General features: G+C 41.3%; 1 protein-coding gene across 1 annotated transcript in view; it reads right to left on the bottom strand.

Annotated features, from left to right (window-relative positions):
• Positions 1–18,223, bottom strand: part of FBN2 (fibrillin 2) — a 223,308-nt gene extending 205,085 nt beyond the window's left edge. Inside the window, exons 1-5 of the mRNA XM_070374044.1 lie at positions 17,197–18,223; positions 16,296–16,378; positions 10,791–10,889; positions 7,625–7,720; positions 3,531–3,626 (exon numbers count right to left, since the gene is read on the bottom strand). Of these exons, the coding sequence (XP_070230145.1) occupies positions 3,531–3,626; positions 7,625–7,720; positions 10,791–10,889; positions 16,296–16,378; positions 17,197–17,450 (628 nt within the window). The 5' untranslated portion in view covers positions 17,451–18,223. The remainder of the gene's footprint in view (positions 1–3,530; positions 3,627–7,624; positions 7,721–10,790; positions 10,890–16,295; positions 16,379–17,196) is intronic.
• Between the last annotated feature and the right edge of the window lie 5,005 nt (positions 18,224–23,228).

Here is a 23,228-nt window from a genome sequence, read left to right as displayed (position 1 = left end):
AGCATAAGGATATTTGAAATGTTACCAAATTTACACACTTTTCAAAAGGAGTTCATATTTACATGCTAAAAAAACAATTTGTAGCAGTAATTTATAATATATCAGAGACCCATAATTTGAAAGGGTCTCTGATATATTTCTAACAGATGGTCCTTATATAAACTTCAAGGAAAATTCAATTACAAAACATGATTTCAACAATCATTCAAGGTAAAGAAGCTGAAACAGGGACCTTGAGCAGGCCACATTTATTATCAAGTAATCACTGTTTCTAGTCTAGAAATCATTCAGGTATATTTGTTTCTTGCCTGCCTGCCCCCTCCAAGTTTCTACCAACAAATAATAAAATACATTTTAAGCGTTAAGAGAAAAAACACTGAGTCTTGATATATAATAATGATTCAATTTCTACATGTTCTCAGGTGTACATTAAGTACAATATTTATCTTTTTTCAAATGCCATCTGTTTGAAGAGAGAAGCAAAAAGAATTAAGTATCTTCATGTGCCTTGGACACAGCTAAGCCATTTTATAATCTGCATTTTATAATCAGCTTGAGACCACAAGAACTCTTTCTTTAATGCTAAGTATAAAGGGTCATTGTACGTATCAGCAAGAGTGAGGAGAAAACTCCAAAGAGGTTCAGCTTACACAGCACCAAGATTCAGGTTAAACACTACAATCATGCCAGTCATTAACACCACCCAGTCTCTATCTCCAGGCAGGAAACCAGTCTGCCAGAAGCCCAGATAACTGGAAAAATTGTCAGGTTTATCATACTACTGGATCCCAAGAGACCAATTTAAAGGGAAATTATGTGTTCTGCACTAAGAAGACAAGTATCTCTAATTTTACAAAAAGTCTTTTTTTTAGGAGAACAAAGAACATATGTTTTTAAATTTAGTAATTGAAAAATAGGGCTTCCCAGGTGGCGCTAGTGGTAAAGAACCCACCTACCAATGCAGGAGACATTAGAGACGCTGGTTTGATCCCTGGGCTGGGAAGATCCCCTGAAGAAGGGCATGGCGACCCACTCCAGTATTCTTGCCTGGAGAATCTCATGGACAGAGGAGCCTGGCAGGCTGCAGTCCATAGGGTCACAAAGAGTCGGACACGACTGAAGCAACTTCACACGCACGCAAATTGAAAAAGACAATATGAATCTTAAATGCGAACTGGGCACACAGGGCTATTCACTAACCTCAACACAGGTAAGTTCTTCTTTTCGTAGCTATTCAGTGTTTCTTGAGAAAAACTATGAACTCCACTCTCAGTGGAATTAGCTATCACACATTAAATATTCAATTAAAAATATATTTTAAGAACATTAAAGTTCACAGTTGCAATCTCAGGTTGGAAATTGCTAATGCCTTCTCTGGAAGAAATGAAGTTTTAGAATTTTCATCTGAAGGTGAATACGTAAAAAGATTTTTAAGAAGCAAACCACGTTAAAAAGAAATATTTCAGGCCAGTTCGTTACTTAATTTTGGAGTTCTTCTGAAAACACGCTACTGTACATGTAAAATATATTTTAATGTCTTTATTAAGTTTCCATAAATTTAGTAAGGACAAACAAACCCAATGAATGAATAACTGTTGCAGACAGAATAATGATGTAATGCCTGGAAGCCTCTTTGTCAAAAAAACTACCCAATTCCTTTGTCAATTAGGAACTGAATTTGAAATCTGCTTTAGGATGAAAGTACTGAAAAGTTTACATGATCTCCAGAAAAACGAACATGATCTCCACCAATTATAACTATGTTTTAAATTTTAAATTTTACTATTTTTCCATTCTATGGTGTTTAAATAAACATCATCTCAGAAATTTGTTTTATTCCATTCTCAACAGCTTATCACTTTATGCTAACATTTCATAATTAATTTGTCTTCCCCAAATAAAAGCATCTGGTGAAGACATTTAAATTCCTCCCAAGTATAACTATAAGCTCTGTCATCTGTAGAATGTACTTCGGTCCCAAGAAATCTCAATTACCCCAGAAATAATATAAATATCTTAATGTACATAGACATACAAGTGTATGTTAAAAGGCTGCATACATCTTACTTTTCAAACTTTACCATATAATTCTAATTTCTCAGCTGCTTCTTGAGCTTTAACCTGAATGCCGGGATTAAGTTTTGTCAGTGTAATGGATATAATTTGAAAAACATAAGGTTTCTTTGCAATTCAAAGCCTCTGTACATACATAAACCATCACCACTATTTATCTGTAACATTTCAATGACATAACTTCATATACTCAAAGTTTCACAACAGAGAAAGCACTATACAACTTTAGATGCTATGACAAATCCTGGAAAAGTAAATTGAACATATATGTAATTATGAAAGATTATGTAATGCTGATTTTAGTTTAAGCTTATTTTACTTTTATGGTTCAGTGGTAAATAGTTGTTTATCACATTTTATAAAATTCATCTTCTTTGATATGCCCTTTTGCAATACATGAACATTACTAATAGTTCACTTATTGCATCAACACTGGGGATTTTCAGTACTCTACAGGTCACAAGCTTTGCTGCTATTTAAATTATGATAAACTGGTTTCAAATGGGCTTGACCAACAGTGTACACAAATAAGGTAGACAAAGATGGAAACCCACCCAGCGCCCATTCCTCTACCCCTTTTCTCCTGCCCACCACAACTTTCACTGGGTTGAGACTAAACTCCCCCTTTCAGGTGACTCTGGGAAGCTTTCATCATCTCCTGCTCCAAACATATGTCCTGATAAGTTTACATGGAACATATTAATACCATTCCTCTTATCAGGGATTGGTTCAAAAACTCAAGATTAAGCTGATCCGCATTATGAAATAACTCTGAAGGCTATTACTGGCCCATAGTTAGAGGAGAGGTTTTCTCTCTCTAGATGTGAACAAGAAAGTACGTTGCATTAGTTACAGCTGACAGTCATTTTACAACCATACAGAACTGGTGGGTGGGGCAAAACCAACACACAAAGGAAAGCAGGGCCAGGAGAAGTAGAACAACTGAATGAAAGCCTTGATCACGTCCTACCTGAAGCCCACTGACTCCGCACACTTTGTTATGCAAAGTAATACATTTTCTTGTTGGTTAGGTTCATTTACTTCAGGTTTTTGCTGGTCTTGCAACCAAGAACATATTACATCTTTACATCTTTTTTTAACAGAGGCAGTGCTCCCAACAGTGACTCCTAATTTGAATTAACTCCAAATTAGTAGAATTTGCCATCCAGTCACTCACTCAGAATTACCCCACAGCCATAGCACCAGAGTTGGCCTTCTAAACTGAGGTTGCTCTGGTGGAAAAAACTGAGCTACTTCAGCTGCTATTAGCTACATCACAAAATCTGACTATGCAAGTTACAACATAATCAAAGAATGAAAATATTGTTTCATTAGAAGAATTTTCATTGGGTAATAAAAATATTACACATATGTACAATAAGATAGACACAACTGATGTGACTTAGCAGCAGCAGCAGCAGACTGCTCCAAAGGGAGGTTCTTTTTTCTCTTCTTACCTCTTTCACACTGTGGGCCAGTGAATCCATAAACGCAGGCACAGCGGTTAGGTCCGATACAACGTCCACCATTCTGACATCCATTTTCACAGACAGCTGCGCACAAACACAGCAAGAAGCTCATTATACAGTAAAAGTCCAAGTATAATGTAGGAGTGTAGATATGTAGTCAAGAGGATCGTACCTCCAAAACATGTCGCATCATGCATTTAAATACATATATTTCATTGTATATTGAGACTAAAACCTCCACAATTCACATAAATCACCTTGTTATGCAATCATTCGGTAAGTTGTTTTTTTTTTTTTCCTATAAATCAGAATCACAAGAATTGGCTGACTCTGATCACACAGTTAGAATACAATGATTTAATCCTCTATTTCAGTTCTATGAACGCTACAATCTATTTTCATAGGTAAAAGGTGATTAAAATATGAAAGAAGATTGCAGACTAGAGAACAGAGAGAGGGAGAAAACTCTCCACAGGGTACAAGTTCACAGAAACAACTGTAAGTATTTGAATATTTTGATTTCTAAAGATATACTGCAAATGAGTAACACTTACCTAATGTAATTAATCAAAAGGAAAGGAATTTTCTTTAAATACTATCAAGGTGTAAGAGATGTAAATAAATGTCACTGTCCCAGACATGCTCCCTCGTTAAACAAATGCTAGCTCTTAAGACATGAATGGGAAAACACATCCATGACTGACCGTCAGGATCTATCCCTGGGGAGGCAAAGGAGGGCTTCTCTCAGGGTTTTCCAAGACAGAGCTTCCAAATGCTTCTCCAGGTGGAGAAGAGCGCTGGATAAGCCTGGAGCATGTCCTCAGAGAGCTCGCTCACTACAGGTAAATACCAGGCTCACCTACACAGGTCAGACTAACAATGCCTCTCTTCTCACGAATTTTTTCTATTGGTGTGGAAAGCATAGTTATTATTCATAAAAATTATGTTAACAGGTAACACGGCTTTCTGTTACTTGAAATAATTTTTTTTAATTTCTCAATTTTAATTTTTAACACAGCAAATATCAGCAGGTATAACCTTTAAACAAAAGGTCCTTGGCATCTTCAGTAATTGAAGAAAATACCAAGAGCTTCTCTGAACAAGCAGACAAGCGAATACAGCCATTGCTTCTATTCCTGCTCTCACATGAGAGAGTGTGCTTCCAGCAGAGTGACTGCAGGGAGGGTGTCTTTGTATTCCTTCATTTGCTATAGTACTTGATATACTGCAGATTCTCAAAATCTCCTGCAATGTGTCAAAATCTTGCAGCCTTCTTCCCACTTTTTTTGGGAGGTGGAACAACACAGTGAATGAACAGATAAAGGAGTTCTGCTGTGTTTAGCACATCTCAATCACATCATCTTTCAATTCTCAGCTTCCCTGCCTGTAAAGTAGAGCTAATAGTTTGAAGATAAAATAAAATGGTGTAAAAAAACAAAATGCACAGTGGCTATGCATTAAGGTGTTCTACAATCTTAATTCCCCTTCCTTTTTATACTGAAAAGGATCTGTATGGAAAACATGACGTGCTCTATAGCAACCAAAGTTTACACTGAAGAGCAACAGCCAAAGAAGAGAAGCAGACAATACAGATAAAAGTGGACCAAAAGGGGATAAAAGAAGCAATTTCCTTCTTTTGAATGAATTATGACGAAAGTTACTTTATAAAGTAATGTTTTGGTAACAAAACAAGACAGAAACAAATGTACCTCTCAACTGGAGTTGAAAATAAACTTGTATAAGCCTAAATTTCCACCATGGAAAGAATGCTGACCACACAGGAAGAGAGAAAAGTACTTACACCTAGTGTGGGACAAAGCAAAAGGCAGGGGAGAAAAAAAAGACTATGGAAAGAAGTATGAACTGCCTACCATGATCTGAGGAAAAGGGAGAAGCAAGCCCTATTTCAAGATGGTCAGACTGTGAAACAGAACCTGATCATGACTGCTGAAACTTGAATATTTTTATTCAATGAATATTTAATGAGTACCCACTCTGCGCTCGGTAATAGAACCCTGATCATGACTGCTGAAGTTTGAGTATTTCTATTCAGTAAATATTTACTGAGCACCTACTCTGTGCTCAGAAATATGACAAGTGTCTGTTTTTATCAGACAGACTCCTGTACCACTCAACATAGGTACAGACAGTGTGGCCTAAGTCAAATCTGAAATTATCATTACTTCCTACTACACAAACATATCGGATATAAAAAAGATGCTAAACCAGATTTGTGGTTCAGTCTTTCAGTCATGTTCAACTCTTTGCGACCCCATAAACTGTGGCACACCAGGCTCCCCTATCCTTCACCATCTCCTGGAGTTTGCTCAAATTAATGTCCACTGAGTCAGTGATGCCATCCAACCATCTATTCCTATTGCCCCTTTCTCCTCCTACTCTCAATCTTTCCCAGAATCTGGGTCAAAATGTTAAAAAAAGAAAGAAAAGTCTGTTGTTTCCACACAAGACAATATAAATCTCTACTCCTGGTGCTACCTTTTTCCTTTGTCTTCCAGGGTATCATGCTCTCCCAGTTTTCCTCCTGTCTCACTACCTACTCTTTCTCACTCTTTGCTGGTTTCTCCTTCCTCGTCTCCACCTCAAAATGCTGGGCAACAATCAGGGTTCCAGCTTCAGCCCACTTCTCTTCTCTACCTGCACCAACTTCCTAGTGTTCTTTGTCCAGGCCCACAATGAAAATGTTAGCCGTATCAAAATTCAATCTATATGCTCCCAAACTCATATGTCTATCTCTGACCTCTCTCCTAAGGGCTGAGCTCATAGATCTTTTCACTTAGAAGTCTAACAGACTTCTTCATCAAATCCAAAACAAAAACTCTTGACATCCCACGCTCTGAGCCCCACCCGACCCCCATCCCACCTAATCCCCACTCAGTCTTTTGTGTATCAGAAAATGGCATCACCATTCAGCCCAGAGCTCAACTCAAGTCTTCCAGTCGTCATTATGGATCTCTGGTTTTCCTTTTAGTCTCATGCATCACACCCATTCCATCAGTACACACCTCCTTCCATATATTCCACCTTCAGTGAAAGCTCAGTCTAAGCAAAAATCACATCCTGAGTTACTACAGCATCATATACTAGATGGAGAAGGAAATTGCACCCCACTCCAGTGTTCTTGCCTGGAGAATCCCATGGACAGAGAAGCCTGGTGGGCTGCAGTCCATGGGGTCAATAAGAGTAGGACATGAATGAGCGACTTCACTTTCACTTTTCACTTTCATGCATTGGAGAAGGAAATGGCAACCCACTCCAGTGTTCTTGCCTGGAGAATCCCAGGGATGGGGGAGCCTGGTGGGCTGCCGTCTATGGGGTCACACAGAGTCAGACACGACTGAAGTGACTTAGCAGCAGCAGCAGCAGCATCTACCAGAATCACTGGTCTAGCCTTCTAACTGGCCCTTTTTATTTTTTTTCTTTCCCTTTCTACAATCCAGTTTCAATACAGCAGCCAAAGTGGTTCTTTTTAAATGTTAATCAGGTCGTCTCACTCTACTGCTTAAACTGTACCAATAGCATCACATAATATTTAGAGTATTGTCCAAATTTCTTTCCTTGGTTTATAAGGCCTGACTGACACCTCTGTCTCTGAACTCCCCTATTCATCGAAAAATCATTTCATAGCCCTTTACTGTAGTATTACAATAGATTTGAGTAATAAAATATAATTGAGCAAAGGACAATTTATAAGCTTGGCTCTCCAGGGTTAAATTTGGGATATCCTAAAGAGACAAAGAGAGATCACAACAAACACTACCATTTTTTCAGAAAGGCATCCATGTTTTATGGAACTAGACAAATGAAAATCAACTAAATATTTAATTGTAATATATGTCAAATTTGATAAAGCCCTAGTGGTACTCAATAACATCAATACTCTAAAACAAAAATTTTTTAGGAGCTGGAAAAAATTATCTATTTAGCTATAAGGTATGTCTTTTCTACATAAAACTATTTTTTAAAGGATCACACACTTTACAAGACCTTAATTATGACTCGGTATGAAATACCCACTCAATCAAATTATTCAAATAAATTGAGTTTATTCTAATGTTGCTTACGTTGTCCACAGTAAGTTCCAATATATCCCTTCTGGCACTGGCAATGGTCATCCGCACAGGTCCCACCATTCATGCACCTAACACTGCACTGCTGAACTGCAAAGAACAAAACACATAAAATTATCAATCACCAAAACTATAGTATCTGTGAGAGTTATAAAACTATAATAAATGCCCAATTAATGACAAGTGTACTCTACGGAAGTAAATGTTATGACCCAAGCATGCATTTATTTATTTGTAAGTACACAGATGAGTATATCTGTGACAACATGTTATTTAGTATGTATTTAAAATCTGTTACACTTTTAATGTTAAAGCAAGGAAATCTAAGGTGACTGGAAGTGTAAGTTCTAGGATGCAGGAGGCACTCAAGTATCCATTCAGAATGCCGTGGCTGAGTGCCGGGCACTGCCATCCATCCAGTGCTTAAGCAGTTGCTTCTCTTTCTCTCAAATCAAGTCTTTTAACAAGGTCTGTAGGTTCCACTGGAAAATATATGTCAAATCCTTCTCCTTTCTGTCACCACTGATATTGTGTGGTTCAGCTACCCTCATCTCTTACTTGGATTGTTGCAGTCACCTCCTGATGAGTTCCCTAGCTTCTACTCTTGCCCTTTTCAAATTCCTTCTCAGCAAAGCAACTACAGTCATCTTGTAATAATACAAATAGCACTGCTTCCCTGTCTTATTTAAACCCTTTTAATGTCACATTTGGGATAGAACGCAAATCCTTCCATGACTGAGGTGGCCATGTATTATCTATCTGGATTTGCCTGCTTCTCTAAGATCTTCTTTTCCCAACCTGCCTCTTTGTCATCACATGAAACTTTTGGTTTCTCAAGTGGAGGAAAGATGTTTTGATATGCTCCTTCCTCTCCCTGTGAGGATCCCTCCCTGGTTCATCCTAGTCCTTCTGAACTCAGCTTCAATGTCATGTCACATCAGCACGATCTTGTCTATCTCTTGTGTCTATATTCTTCCTTGGTTCCAGGCTGTTCTTCACAGCCAAGTTTCCTTCCAAGAACTAACCACAATCTCTAATGACACTGTGGGGTTTCTTCACTTGTGTTTTGTCTGTCTCTCTACAGGAATGTAAGCTCCGTGACAGTGAATACCAAGCCCATCATGATAGCAAGGCATTGAGTTCAGTGCTATTTGCTGGGACCATGGCAACTGTGGAAGAAACAGACTGTTGTCAGCCATGGATCAAGAGTCTCAGGCCACAGTTTTGGATGCCTACTACTCATTCAAGTGGAGATGTCCAGTAGGAAATGGGACACGTGAATATGAAGCCCAGTGGACGCATCTACTCTAGAGATAATCGTTATGAGTTAGCAACATACTGGTTAGTGCTTGCCCAGTCACTCAGTCGTGTACGACTCTTTGTGACCCCGTGGACAGAGGACCTGCCAGGCTCCTCTGTCCATGAGGATTCTCCAGGCAAGAATAATGGAGTGGGTTGCCATTTCCTTCTCCAGGTATCTTCCTCACCCAAGAAGCGAACCTGTCTCTTGCATCTCCTGCATGGGCAGGTGGATTACCACTGAAACACTGGGAAGGCCCATGTTAGTAGTAGTCGAAGACATATATGTAAATGAGTTCACCTAGGAAGGACAGAACTTTGGGGAATACTTAACTGTGAATATAAAGCTAATAAAGGGGATACAGAAAGGACACTAAGAATGATCAAGAAAAGAGAGCATTTCAAGAAGATAGTGATTAATGGTGCTAAATGCTTTGCGAAGTTGGAGCACCATAAGGACTAGAGAGGAGAAAAAAGTTTCTGATGGAAAAGCAGTCAGTATTACTCAATGCCAAATGACTCAGGGATTCTCCTATTAAATTGTATACCGCAAACTGAAGGTCAACCAATGATTCTTCAGCTGTCCCTCTGGAGGAATTAAAAAACTGAATTGTAAAAACGTTTCTCCAGGATTGGGCGTTTTGCTGAGGGTGTATTTGAGAAAACTAAGAGAAGAGAATAATGAAGATATGAGGAATGGTATCTTCTAGGCAGTCAGAGGGAAGGACAGGAAAGTAGTGGAGGAAATGGTATTCAGGGTGGTCAAGAAAGTCTTGAGGAATTCTACATAATTCCCTTCAAAACCCCTAATTCTGGGTTTTGAAAGGTTTAGACAATTACATGATATTTTAAAAGAAAATGAAACTAGAGTGTTAATCAGAAGTTTCATCATGAGACAATGACATCTGTTGTATGAATCTTCAATCTTATATTCCTCAATCAGACAGATTATCTATTACTTAGGAAAAATTTACAGAAAGAACTGTTAAAAATGTAACAACTTCATATTAATTTGAGGCAGATAAAGATGTATTAATTACTGAGCAATTACATAAATAATAACTGCTTCTACTTGGCTATAAAACATTACCTTAAATACTGTCCTAAAAGATTAATCTTGGAGCTTAAAGACCCAACAATTCCTCCTTAGGTCATGTAAAGCAAGATTTTAGTCCACTGTTACAGAGATCTTACAGAGCTGTTGTCTGTGTAAAGCAAAATAAGTTAATGTATGTAGAACACCTGCTCAGTACACAATGAGTATCTGTTATCATCTCAGTGCTCTTCTCCTTCCCCTTTAGTTAACCCATGAAATAGTTTATGAGACACAGGAGTTAAGCAAAGGCAATAAATAAAGCTGAGGATTTGAGTCTACAGACTTGGGCATCAGAATCCCTGGATTCAAATCTGTCTTACTTTGGGTGAGTTAAACTATGTGTGCCTCAATCTCCTTCTCTGACAATAGGGTAATAATAGTATCTCATTGTATTCATGTGAGGCTTAATTAAATACAATGATATAGTCAAACACTTAGTACCTATAATAAGTACTGGTAAAAACACAGTACATTCCAGCTATTACAAAGAATTAGTTCTCACTAAATCCAGGCTCTTTTACTCAGTAAACGCATATCTTCTGGACCGGTACGAGATTGTTTTTCTTCATCACCACCCCAATAGCCCCTAGTTGTTGGTGGTAACAGCTAAGCCACCAAAGATTTTTACTCCAAAGATTAGTACTGACCTAGTTAGCACAGAAAATAATCATGGGTCCACAGCCTCATTGAAAAGGACATTTACCATTTATTCAATAGATAACTTACAGATAATGCAGTTAATAAAGTCACATATGAAAAACGTACTTGATTTTGATCCACAGGTTGGTGATATTTGGCCGCTGGAACAAGTACACATGTTAGGACGGGAACAAAATCCATCTCCGCAACTATTTCTACAAATTGCTGTGGAAAGCACAACAGGGAAGCGTGTGAACAATAAGGTAATAAACCACTGACTACAAAACCAAGGAAGCTATAGTTAAAAACAATAAAGCTGAAAAACTAAGATATAAAAATGCGTGATATATATAATGCCTAATTGCAGATATGCAACAAAAGTAACCATTGTAGACAAGTGAATGAGTCTCTTAAGTATTCTTATGATAAAGTGCACATAAATGAAGCTATTTTAATTTCCATAATCTTAATTGTTCAACTCTTTATCAGTATGGGTCATCTTTTCCATTCAAGGCAGAGGGCTTATATTCAGAATTCACCATGAGAAGTCTTGATCCTAGGAAGCGAGGAGAGTTAAGGAAACCCAGAGGTCCTGTGTACCCTCAGAAAACACAGCCCACTATGTAAAGGACCTTCACAGGAGACAGAGAAAGTGAAATTGGCTGAGCTGGAGACTCCACGGTCTAACGACTTGGCCAAGCCCCAGGGGTTCCATACACATTCCTTCCCGGCTGGTATCTGACCTGCCCCATCATCAATCTTTGTTCCCCTTAATAATTCTCTTTCTCCTTCCTCCAGCCGTTCTTCTCCTGTATTACCTCCACCACCTAGCCTATTCCTGCTGCTCAGAAAAGCTGCTGAGACATTTTGATGAAGGGAGAGTCAAAGCCTCCTGCAGCTGTGACCTCGAAGGTATGAGGGTCATCACAGCAAAGAATGTTAGGCTCACTGACACAGCACATACCACAGATCCTCAAAATCAGTAGCCTTCAGATGCGAAGTCTCTCCCATACAGAGTCAGTTTCATTTAGGAGCTGATTTATCTCTATACCCACAACTGAATTCTCTCTCGGCAAAGCATTAGGCAAGTGTTTTAATGCTCCATTAATGCTCCGTGAGTGGCTGGATGAAGACAGGAAGAGGAGAGCGTGGGAATGTCCTGAAACTAGCCGTGCATATGTATGTAAATGTGTGTTCCTATCTTCTGCTAGCGAGGAGTCTCACAATCTTCCAAGAGATATGAGACCCCCTCAATACATAATGTAAAGGGTGTGTTTTATAGAAGTAAACTAACTCGGTAATTGTTTTGCTTCTCCAAATTGCCTTTGACACCCACATAATACGGCCTGCATCTCCATTAGTACAATGAGGATGTCATAGATCACAGTGTAAAAATAAAAAACGATTTTAGACATGAACATGGCTCCTGCTATGGAGTTGACTATTCTTAAAGTATACTGGACTTTCTGATCACCAATAACTTTCCAATGACAAAAGTTTAGTAAAATACTGTTTTATCTCAAAGCCCCCTCATTCTCAGCAAGGAGACATTTAGTTTTGTTGTTGTTCAGTTGCTAAGTCGTGTCTGACTCTTTGTGATGCCACGGACTACAGCATGCCAGTCTTCCCTATCCTTCACTGTCTCTCAGAGTTTGCTCAAAAGACATTTGGTTTAGGCTTAGGTTATATACCAAGTCTATCCTTCACTATCTCTCAGAGTTTGCTCAAAAGATATTTAGTTTAGGCTTAGGTTATATACCAAGTGCCCCTTCCCGGGTCCTAAACCCAAAGAAGGTCTGATGGACTGGAGACTGGTCATCTTCAGACACATCCCTATCATGGCCGCAGGTCTACCCTATACATCTGTGAACCCGTGAAAAGCAGAATGCTTAGGCTCTTTCTCTTCACACTCATATCAAACTATAGTATATTTCATCTAAGTATTTGTCCCTACCACAATTGGGGGGAAAAAAATGAGGCCCAGAAATACCAGAGAGGGATGTAGAGAGGACCTGGGTGTTGGGATTTCAGTAATGCTGGGAGAAGACTCAAGTCAAAAGTAGATAGTAAACGAATGGTACTACACAACAGGTCTGAGGTTGAGCTCCCGCTCTGCCACTGACCCACTGCAAGCTTGGAGAAAACCCACAGCTTCTCTGGGTTTAGTGCTCTCATTGGTAAAATAAAACACAGGGATTATACTGGAATGTTCTGATGTCTCTTCAGGTCTCAAACGGTATGGTTCTGGGCCAACCCCTTCCCAATATTTTTCCACTGATCAACATGCTCTTCATAGCATAATTTCACAACAACAACGAAAAATTAATAAGCAAACTTTTCCATTGCTTCATGTCCTAACAAGGGTTTTTAAAAAAAACAAATGGAAAGTAAGTCCATTTCATCGTTTTGGAAATAAATATTTGGAAGTTTGGAAGTACTTCAGTGATTTTCACAGGCCATAATTAAGAACAATAACAACAAAACACAGACTCAACTCAAAATGCATTAGGTTTCCAGTAGTTTGAGAAATATATTTTTATTTTAATATCTTCTTATGAAGCCTGGTCAAGGCCAACCAGATTACAATTCTAGGAGTTGATCATTTTAATATTTTTCTATAAAGAAAAAATGTTGATGTACAAATATATGAGGAAATTAATCTTTGGTCCTCCTTTTCTATTTGTGTTTTACTTATTCTCTTTTTGTAAGTCCCCTTGGAGCTTTTCTTCTGCTAAATGGTGGAAAGTCAATAAATATAATAAATAATTTGTTATCATAAGAAAGTCATGGGATGAAAATTCTTTTTTTCAACTGAAATCTAATTGATTACCAATATTATACTAGTTTCAGGCGTATAGCACAGTGGTTCAGTATTTTTGTAAATTATACTCCACTATCCATTATGTTATTACAAGAGAATGACTACAATTCCCTTTGCTGTATAATATATCCTTGTTTTTTATTTCACACATAATAGTTCGTATGTGCTAATCCCATACACTTAATTTGCCCCTTCCCCTCATCTCCCCTTTGTAACCACTGTGCTATATGTGCGTGCATCAGTGCCCAACTCTTTGCGACCCTATGGACTGTAGCCCGCCAGGCTCTGCTGTTCATGGGATTTTACAGGCAAGAATACTGGAGTGGGTTGCCATTTCCTACTTCAGGGGATCTTCCCTATCCAGGGATCGAACCTGCATCTCCTGCACTGCAGGCAGATTTTTTTTTACCACTGAGTTACCAGGGAAGCCAATCATGTTTTCTATATCTGTGAGTCTGTTTTTATTTTGCACATACATTTATTTGTATTATTTTTTCTATTCCACATAGAAGTGACATCATAAAGTATTTGTCTTTTTATGTCAGACATTTCACAAAGCATAGTATTCTGTAGGCCCATTCATATTGCTGCAGATGGCAGAATTTCATGGAGTGAAAATTCCTAATTTTGACTTTGTTTTCAATTCAGTTATTATCTCTATATACTTTCAGTTATTATCTCCCTATACTTTAGTTGTCAATATCAAAATAACTGAACTACTGAATTCAATGCAAAATATTAGGCTAAAATTTAGATGAGACCCACCCAAGAGAATATAAGTGCATTACATTCTCCCTCTCTTTTGCACACTGTTTTAGTCTTGGGTATTTGAATTACCATTTACATGTGCTAATAAATATTTTTGTAGGTATCTCTTGACACAAGTGCTATAAATGTTTCTTGGAGATAAAAACATCATTTCAAAGTTATGTTTTTATAGAGTTATGGTACTTGTACATTCCAATGTATTTCATAAGCATCCAAATACCCTTAGTTGTAGAAATGAGGGCTACAATATTCACTGTTACTTTGAGATTTCCAAAGCTGATCTTCTATATAGTTAGAGGGCACAATGTTACTCAAAGACCAAAAGTATTTAAAGCTGACACTCAAGTATTTAAAGCTGACACTATATATATATATACATATATATATACACATATATATTTTTTCCTACTGCAAATATTCTAGAAGGCTCTGTTCTCTGGAATTCCCATTCCACACTGATCCAATAAAATCTGACTTTACAGATTTTCAACACGTACCATAAACCAATCCTTTCTCCTCGGCTGCTCTCCAACTCAATAATGGCAGCCACATTCATTACATTCAGTGAGTCAGACTTTCCGCAGTGCCTGAGTCACTCCCGCTAGTATGGCAGGTGTGTGGTGAGTGACGTGAGCTGTTTCAGGATTCTAGGAGCCACATAAGTTTAAAGCAGGCATGGTAACGCCCTACTGATCTGAAAAAGTAAATGCACCCTCCACAAATGCCTCCCATATATGACTTCTGTGCTGGAGGGAAAAGAATCCAATACCCTCCCATTCCTTTTAATAAAAAGAAAGGCTTATAATCAGAGGGTTTATTTGATATATTTATGAATCACCCTAAAGAACACAGTTGTTGCTTCCTATTTTTGCCTCATTACTGGATATTGTGAGACTTTTAGGGTAGAAAAAATAAGAAGCTAATATTCACAACACTTAAGATGTCATGCCTTTTAAAAAACTGCACAGAAATAACATTAAGGGTCTATCTGAACCACAAAACCAATAACTATAGAGTCAGAGATGCCACTACATCCTTATTATCCCTTGGTTAGTGTGGCTTGCCCTTTTTCTCTGTTCATATGGCATCATTATCTTCTCCCTGGAAAACATCAAGGTCAATCTAAAGTCAAGATTGGCTCTAAATAAACGTGCTGTCTACCATACCTGGCTCTCCTCCCAAGAAGACAAATGTGGCTGTGCTATATAAATACACAAGAAAAGGCCAGTCACACTTTAACTCACAATTTCACAGGCATGTGAAATAAGACATCCCATAGTCCACCACAGCGAAGTCGCTAACTAATGACTTCTCCAATTAAAACGTGGAGAACTGGCTGCATACTTTGGAAACGGAATAAAATAATCAAAACATCAAAGGTCAGACACGCAAAACTTCTGAAGTTCTAAGGCTCACACTTTGGAAATCTACTGTACTTTATGAGATCTGGGGTCTGGAAATCCTAAATGTAAATGTCTTAAAAGTCAAGCCATGTGGAAGAGTTCTCTCTTTTAAAACTTCTGTTAACCTGGGTCAACGCCAAATCTCTGAGAAGGCTCCTTTCCTATCTATGTTATGTGGCTGCTGAGATGAAACCAGAGATAATAAAGTGGTTTTGTACCAAGGCCTAAGAAAGCCTTATCTTCAGAAGGTATAAACCTCCTGCTGAGTCAAAAGGCAGATCGTTTACATAATCACCTTGTGGTCTTATCTGAGAACTTTCAGGAAAAAGTGGTTTGGGGTTATCTGGGGAATTGCTGTGCTCTCCCTTGAGTTTGTATTAATAGACATAGAAAGATAAAACTTTCAAGTTATCTCTGAAACCTTTATCATTATTGCCCTTCAACAGTCTAGAAGTGAAGTCTAAATTGATGCAAACCGGCTGCTTCTTCCCCACCATTCAAATAGGGTCACCCCTAATCATTACTATGGCCACCGGATTAGAAACGCAACTATGTGTCCAAACCACAGAACGCAAAAGGTCCGCCCTGGGATGGGGCCGAGTGGGCAACCCCAAGCTGCGATCCCAGCCCAGCACTCACGGACAATGCACTGGTTTCCTCCAGGGAGCGTCTTCCATCCGGGGCAGCAGTAGGAGTGGAACCTGGATCCGCATACGTTGGGCCTGCGAGAGACAAGTGAAGTCACACACATAAGAGAGGGATGTGGTAATACATTAGAGGTTTTCCTAAGCTTTCAGGACGACCAAAACTACACGTCAAACTCCTGGGGCTTGGGCCTCAGACGTGGAAGTAAATGGGCTAGACACTGAAATGGGGAAGGATCAGAAACGTCTAAACACTGCCTTTCATCTACCCTCTGTTGCTGCTCTTTAAAAAAGAGCGAAAAGAAAGGGAAACATATAATTTGCTACCATTCTAGCCTCCGGATGTAGAGAACAAAGGGAACACTCCATTTCAAAAATCCTTGCCCTCGTCCCCAAATCCATCCCTCCTTGATCGACTGTTACTTTGGCCCCGACGTGTCAAGGATGGCGTGTCAGAAGGTGGAGCGCTGGGCCTGATGATTAGATGGAGCTGTAAGTAAGCCCCGCACACGTCCTCAAACAAAAGGCTCGGAGCTGCGCCCCCGACGGTGGGGAGCAGGCAGGCTCTACCGGCCCCCGCGCGGGGCGGACTCAGGCGCGCCTTCCGCCAGACATTCGGGACTTGTTCCCGCACAGCTGGCTCCGCAGGCGCTCAGCGATCCTCACCCAGAGGCCTCCAACTCACCCGCCGACAAACCCCGGAGGGAGGGCTTTTTTTTTGGTTTTTTTTTGCCAGCAGGAGGAAGAGGAGGAGGCGCTTCTTGGGCTCTTCGGGGTCTACTGGTGGAAGGGGGCCCCGGCTGTAGCCACAGAACTAGGTTCTGGGAGGGAGTGGGATGGAAAGCTGCCAAGCCGAGGTTCCCCTCCACCCGCCCCCGCGTCGCCTGTCCACCTACCCTCGGAGCACGTCCTGTTGTCCTCGCCTGCGGACGCGGCTAGCGGCCGCGACGCCCTCCTCCCGGTACTCGGACACCGCGAATGCGCCTTCAGAGCCCGCCGCTGCGGGCCGGACCTGTTGCGGTGGCGGCTGGGGCCGGGGCGCCTTGGGCGGCGGGGGCTGGGGCTGGCCGGCCGTGCACTGCGCCCAAAGCGCCACGCAGCCCAGCCACACGAAGTAGGGCTGGGGACACAGCCGCCGCCGTCTCCCCATCGCGCGCGCTAGGGGCGCGCGGACCTTGGTCCGCTGAGAGGGAGCGCTCAAAGACAAAATCTGCGCGGCCCGAAAAAAGTCAGGTCTAACAAGCCCTTCGTCGGCCCCGGAGACTCGCGTGTGTTCGGGCTCCCTGCTCTAGCGGGAGCCCGGGACCTAGCGCCGGCCCCCTGGCTGCCAGCGGGGTGCGGGTTCTAGCGCAGCGGGCGGCGAGGCGCGGCGGCAGAGCGGCCGGCAGCCCCGCGCGGTCCACGTTGCATCCCCCGGGCCGCTGCCCCGAGCGACTCCAGGACCGCCAGCGGGTGGGGGCGGGAAATTACAAAAGTAACCCGAGCAGCCGCGGCGTAAAGTTACAAAGAAAGCGGACCTCAAAAGGAAAAAAAAAGGCCTGAACGCAGCGACTCTGCGGATTCCCGTGCGCTCCGGGCACAGATCTTGGAAGCTGCAAAAGTCACCAGAAAGAAGCCGGAAAGCAAACAAAAGTTGCCCCCACAAACAAGAGGAAGGTCCTCTCGGGGCTCTCCCGGAGTCCCCCGGGACAGCGACGCGCCGGCGGCGGCTAAAGAGCCGGGCGGAGGTGCGCGGGGCCGGGGCGAGCCGCCGGTGCGAGAGAGGGCGGGAGACTGGACGCCGGGGAAGATGCGGCGGGCGAGGGCGCGGCGCGGGGGTTTTGAGGCCCGGCAGGGCGCTGGGCGGGCCGGCGGGCGGCGGCTGTCAGTGGGGGCTGGAGCGCCGCCGTCCACACGTGGGGCGCAGCCCTGACCGAGGGGCTGGCGCAGAGTGGGCGGAGACAGAGTAAGGGGGCGACCGGGTGGGGAGGAACAAGGGGAGCCAGGGGCTGGGGGAGGGGAAGAGGAAGGAAGGGGGAAGGGAGGGGAGAGGACTGAGATTGGGGAGAGGGAGTGGGGGGCGAGCCGGAGAGGCAGGTCAGGGTTTGGAAAGGGGGCTTGGAAAGAGAGATTGGCGAGCTTGGGTGCGAGAGGAAATGAGCGGGGGATGGGGGCGAGGTTAGGGCGAGGAGAGAAGTGGGAAAGGGGAGGGAGGGCCGGGGGGCCCGGGAGGAGGGGGCGAGGCGCTAGTCGGCTTTGCTTCCCGTCCCCCTCAATTGGCCACTAGCTCTGTTTTGACTGCCTGTACAAAGCGAGCAGACGACGGGGGAGGGGGCGGTTAGGGACCGGATTTGGGAAAGGAGGCAGCCCCTTCTCTCCTCCTCCGCCTTCGGCGGGCCACGGACCAGGGACGAGGGTCTCTAAATGCGCCTGGCTTGGCTAGACCCGCAGCTGAACTTCCCCGCCGGGCAGAGGCCACAAGGTTGAGGATGAGAACGGGTCCTCCTTTAGGGACCCGGACCCAGGCCCGGAGTTGAAGGAATCTCGGTCAAGCAGGAATAGACTCGCGCGGGAGTTGGCTGCAACCTCAATCCGAGGAGGAGGCCGAGCTCTCCCCATCGCCCTCCTACCCCCACCTCCCCACCGGGAGCGGCGTCAGTCTGCGGAACCCGCAGAGGGGCTGGGCGTTTCCGGATTGAAAGGCGCCCTCCGTCTCCAAGAGGGAGCTCGAGCAGCCGCGGGGGACCTCAGCAGCTTGCAGGCGCCGCGGTCCTGGGGAGTGCGTGCTGGAGGTGTGCTCCGGGTTGAGCCCTGCCAGGACTCTGCGTGAGTTTGCAGCCAGAGACAAGTTAGCGCCCCTGAAATGTGTTTAGGGGGAACAGGCATGGTGGGTAAATGAGTCTTGGGGCATATCCTTGGTTTCCTGTGTGGACTCTTGATTAATGATTAAACTCGAACAACTGATGCATCCAGACTGGCTGGTCACTTGCCCTCTGGACCTGTAGACCTGCCTCGATGCTCACCCGATTTTGAGGTCTTCCTTTGTGGCTCCGCTTTCATGATATTTATGTGACGCTCCATTCGTCTGTCAGCATTTCATAATTAAAAATCAAACATCCCTGAAAACTGGGACTGGCCATCCAAGTATGGTTTAGGAAACAGTACGAGAGAGCAAAGTCTGGATTAGTCAGGCCTAGAGAAACTTACTTTAAGATTTTTGTACTTAAACATTTTTTTTTTCTGGCCCAAATTGCCCAGATGTACTATTTGGCAGCCAAAATCCTCTGAGAATTGGCATAACCCCTTCCCTTTCCCCCCCAATATAGTCAGGCAAAGAGTTTTAAGGTAGTATCCCTTCTTACAGTGTTCTCATAAGGCATAAGAAAAAGTAGACACAACACCAATCTATTCAAATCAAAAGAACTTAAAGACAGCAATAGAGGATTCATCATGCGCTGTCCTTCAAACAAATTCATTTTAATTAAAAGAACTAAATAAAGTATCTCTTGGGTTATAGCAGTTTTAATCATACTTTCTAAACATTTAACTCCGTTAAATGGGTTTCTACTTAATACTTACATAGTTCTGTGGTTTATTTGTGTCTATCATATCAAATCCAAATGTTTTAAAATTGCATATGCATTTATCCTTAGACTTGCCAATTCCACATTTAGAAATGTATTTAAAAGATAAACGTGCAAAAAATGAACTGGTGAATGCTGTAGTCTGCTCATTGAAACACTGTTTATAATGGCAAAAGATTAGAAATACAAAGTTCCCATCCATCAGGAACTGGTTGAATATAGTTTAATCTATTCAATAGAATACTATACAGCTGTAAAAAAATGAATGAGGATCACTCTAAACGCCTATGAGTGACCCCTAGGATATACAATCCAACAAAAAACAAAAGTGCAGATTGACTAGGCAAATCAATTGAGACAGAAAGGATAATAAGGGTTACCAAGGACTGAGGTGGGAGAAGGGAATGAAGAATCATTATTTAATAGGTATAGAGTTTCCATATAAGATGATGACAATGTTCTGAAAATTAATAATGTGATAATGATTGCACAACATTGTGAATGCACTTATTGCCACTGAATTGTATACTTAAATATGGCTAAAATAAGTTTCATATGTATATTTTAGTACAATAAAAATTTTAATGTCAGGTGCAGGCTATTGCATACTGTTTGCTACCTTTCTGAGGTACACATGTGCATGTATGTATGTGTGCATTTTTTATAACCTAGAAGTAAACACCAAATCTAATAAAATTAGTTATCTTAGAGAAGGAAGAGGATACGAAGGATTAAATAATGGTGGAACCTAGATCTTTCTGATATGCCTTGTTTTATAGTTCTAACTTTGGAGCCATGTATATATTTTATTAGTGGCATAATGTGGTTCTCCACAAGAATGGGGAGACACTTATTTAAAGTTACATTTAAACACAATGTTTGAACTGTGTATCTTCAGTAAGACACAACCTAAGGATGAAATGAGCACAAAGAAGTTTGAAATTCTATTTCATAATGGTAATGTGAGAGAGAGATTGAAAGGGGGAAACGAGAAGAGGGAGAAAGATATTAGAAAGCATGATTTCAGCAAAAGAGAAAAGAGATTAAATATAAAAGTAAAAACACTAGGTTAAATTTAGTTAAAATGCCAATATATATAATCAGAACTTAGCTTTATTATTCAAAAATAAGCATTTCCTAGTCCCATGCATTGAAAGACCTGTAGTGACAACCCAATAACAATAAACACCTATTGTGCCCAGATCATGGTCCCTAAGTACCATTTCCCAGTAAAAGGAATGAGGGTTTCTTGAGTAGGTGGCTGATTTCAGGTCTGGGGCAAGAACCACGTAAAGTGAATCTGGACTATCTGTTTTGTCATATTTGAAAGCAAGGAAATTACAAACAATTTAGGGTCATGTTGAAAGGAAACTGGACCTAACTTGAAAAAGATTCCACTGACCAAAGGTGGGAAAAAACATCAAAAAGAAAAATTACTGCAAAGGACTGAAACATATGAAATGTATAAATGTTCAAGAATTACAAATGATACTCCAAACAAAGGTTAGTTGGTCACTTTGGAGATTGTTAGAGAACAGCTTATTCTAGAAACATCGATCAATAAAGTAAGCAAGCACTTATTCTGCCTTTGCTGGGTAGTCTAAGAGAGAATTTCTTTTAAAAAAATTGTAAACACAGGCATGATAGAATTTTTTAAAAATCACAACTTTGCAAACTTTAATGAAATAATAATTCAGGCAATAGTTATTAATGTTTGCTAAAACTGTTAAGTCAGGGTTCTCGACTGGGGGCCATTTTCTCTCCGGGATACATTTGGCGATATCTGGAGACATTTTTTATTGTCTCATATACCAATAAGATGGTGTGTACAGGACAAGAGTGTTGAGAGTACCAGGGATCCCACTAAATATCCTATAATTTATAGGATGGTCCCTGATAACAAAGTATTCTCTGGTCCAAAATAGCAATTTATTTGAGAACCCTTGCATTAGGTGAAGTCAGTGGGGAACTCTTTAATGAGTAATTCAAGCTATTACCCCCCAGAACCTACTGATTATTGCCAACTTCTGAAAATTATGATAATCAGATATTATGTGTCTGCTTAAGTGGTACAACTGGAGGCACACGGAACTGCCTATGGGATATCTTTGTAAAAAACAATTGAACCTAAATGTAATCATAACTTTATGTTTAACTACCAGTTTCTAGGCTTCCCTTGTGGCTCAGCCAGTAAAGAGTCTGCCTGCAATGTGGGAGACCTGAGGTCAATATCTGTGTTTGAAAGATCCTCTGGAGAAAGGAAAGGCTAGCCACTCCAGTATTCTGGCCTAGAGAATTCCATGGACTGTATAGGCCATGGGATCTAGGCAAAGAGTTGGACACGACTAAGCGACTTCTACTTTCACTTTCACCAGTTTCTAAGAACTATGGAGGATATAGTAAAACACATTAAATGATACCTCAAGAATGTAGTCAACCAGGTCTAGCTTGTAGGGAATACCACAGAACCTTTTTTTTTTTTTTTTCAAATAAATGATATGAGTAGAGAAAAGGGAGGAGAATGCTTTTGATCCAACAATTGCACCTTATCTGGGTTAGTTATTTGAACACAGGTGTAAATGAGATTTTGAGGCAATCTGCAGAGGTCTGGGTGAAAGTTGATTATTAGCTAGTATATTTTCAATTATTTTTAATTTTAGGAAGTGTGAAAATGATTTCATGGCTATATTTTTAAATAATGTTTTCCAATACTGACTAAATTCTTTATGGGTGAAATGATATGATGCCTGGGATTTGACTTAAATACTATAGGAAAAAGATGAAGTAGATCAACTTTTTTCTATTCCTTTTGCTAAATATACTTAGCTGACATACTAGACATTATGTATAGAAAAAAGAATAAGGGGACTCTGAATGGTGTAGAGAAAATGGCAGACTGGCCAGGGACCTGAGTCACAACATAGAAATGAGTGTCCCTTGAGGTTTGTTTTTTTTTTTTCGTTTTGTTTTGCTTCATACATTGTGGACTGAGTGCCGGAATAGGTGGCAACCTGGAAATACCAACTGGCACAGACTCCACAAAAGCCTCCAAAAACCCCTGCAGTCTTTAACCAAAGGACAGGAAAGGAGCATACTAGCCAACAGAAAACTTGTAGATGATAACTGCTTTATAAGCAGCCAACATCACAGAAAAAAAATGCAGTCACCCCCAACCAGCAAAGGCCAGTGAACACAGTAAACTTCATCCTTGCTAGGGTGTAACAAGGTGTCCCTCCTCAGAGTAAGAGAGAAGGTATCAGAGAAGTGTCAGAGAAGAGGAAAGAGTGTCAGAGAAGGCCAGGTAATGGACCACTGCATCCCCCATGGAGCCACCCCCAGAGTGCCAGTAGGGAACCTGGACTTCC

This window comes from Bos mutus, chromosome 7, assembly GCF_027580195.1.
Source record: "Bos mutus isolate GX-2022 chromosome 7, NWIPB_WYAK_1.1, whole genome shotgun sequence".
Classification (NCBI taxonomy): domain Eukaryota; kingdom Metazoa; phylum Chordata; class Mammalia; order Artiodactyla; family Bovidae; genus Bos; species Bos mutus.
Note: the sequence above shows the minus strand (reverse complement) of the source record. Positions and strands in the feature narration are given on the sequence as shown.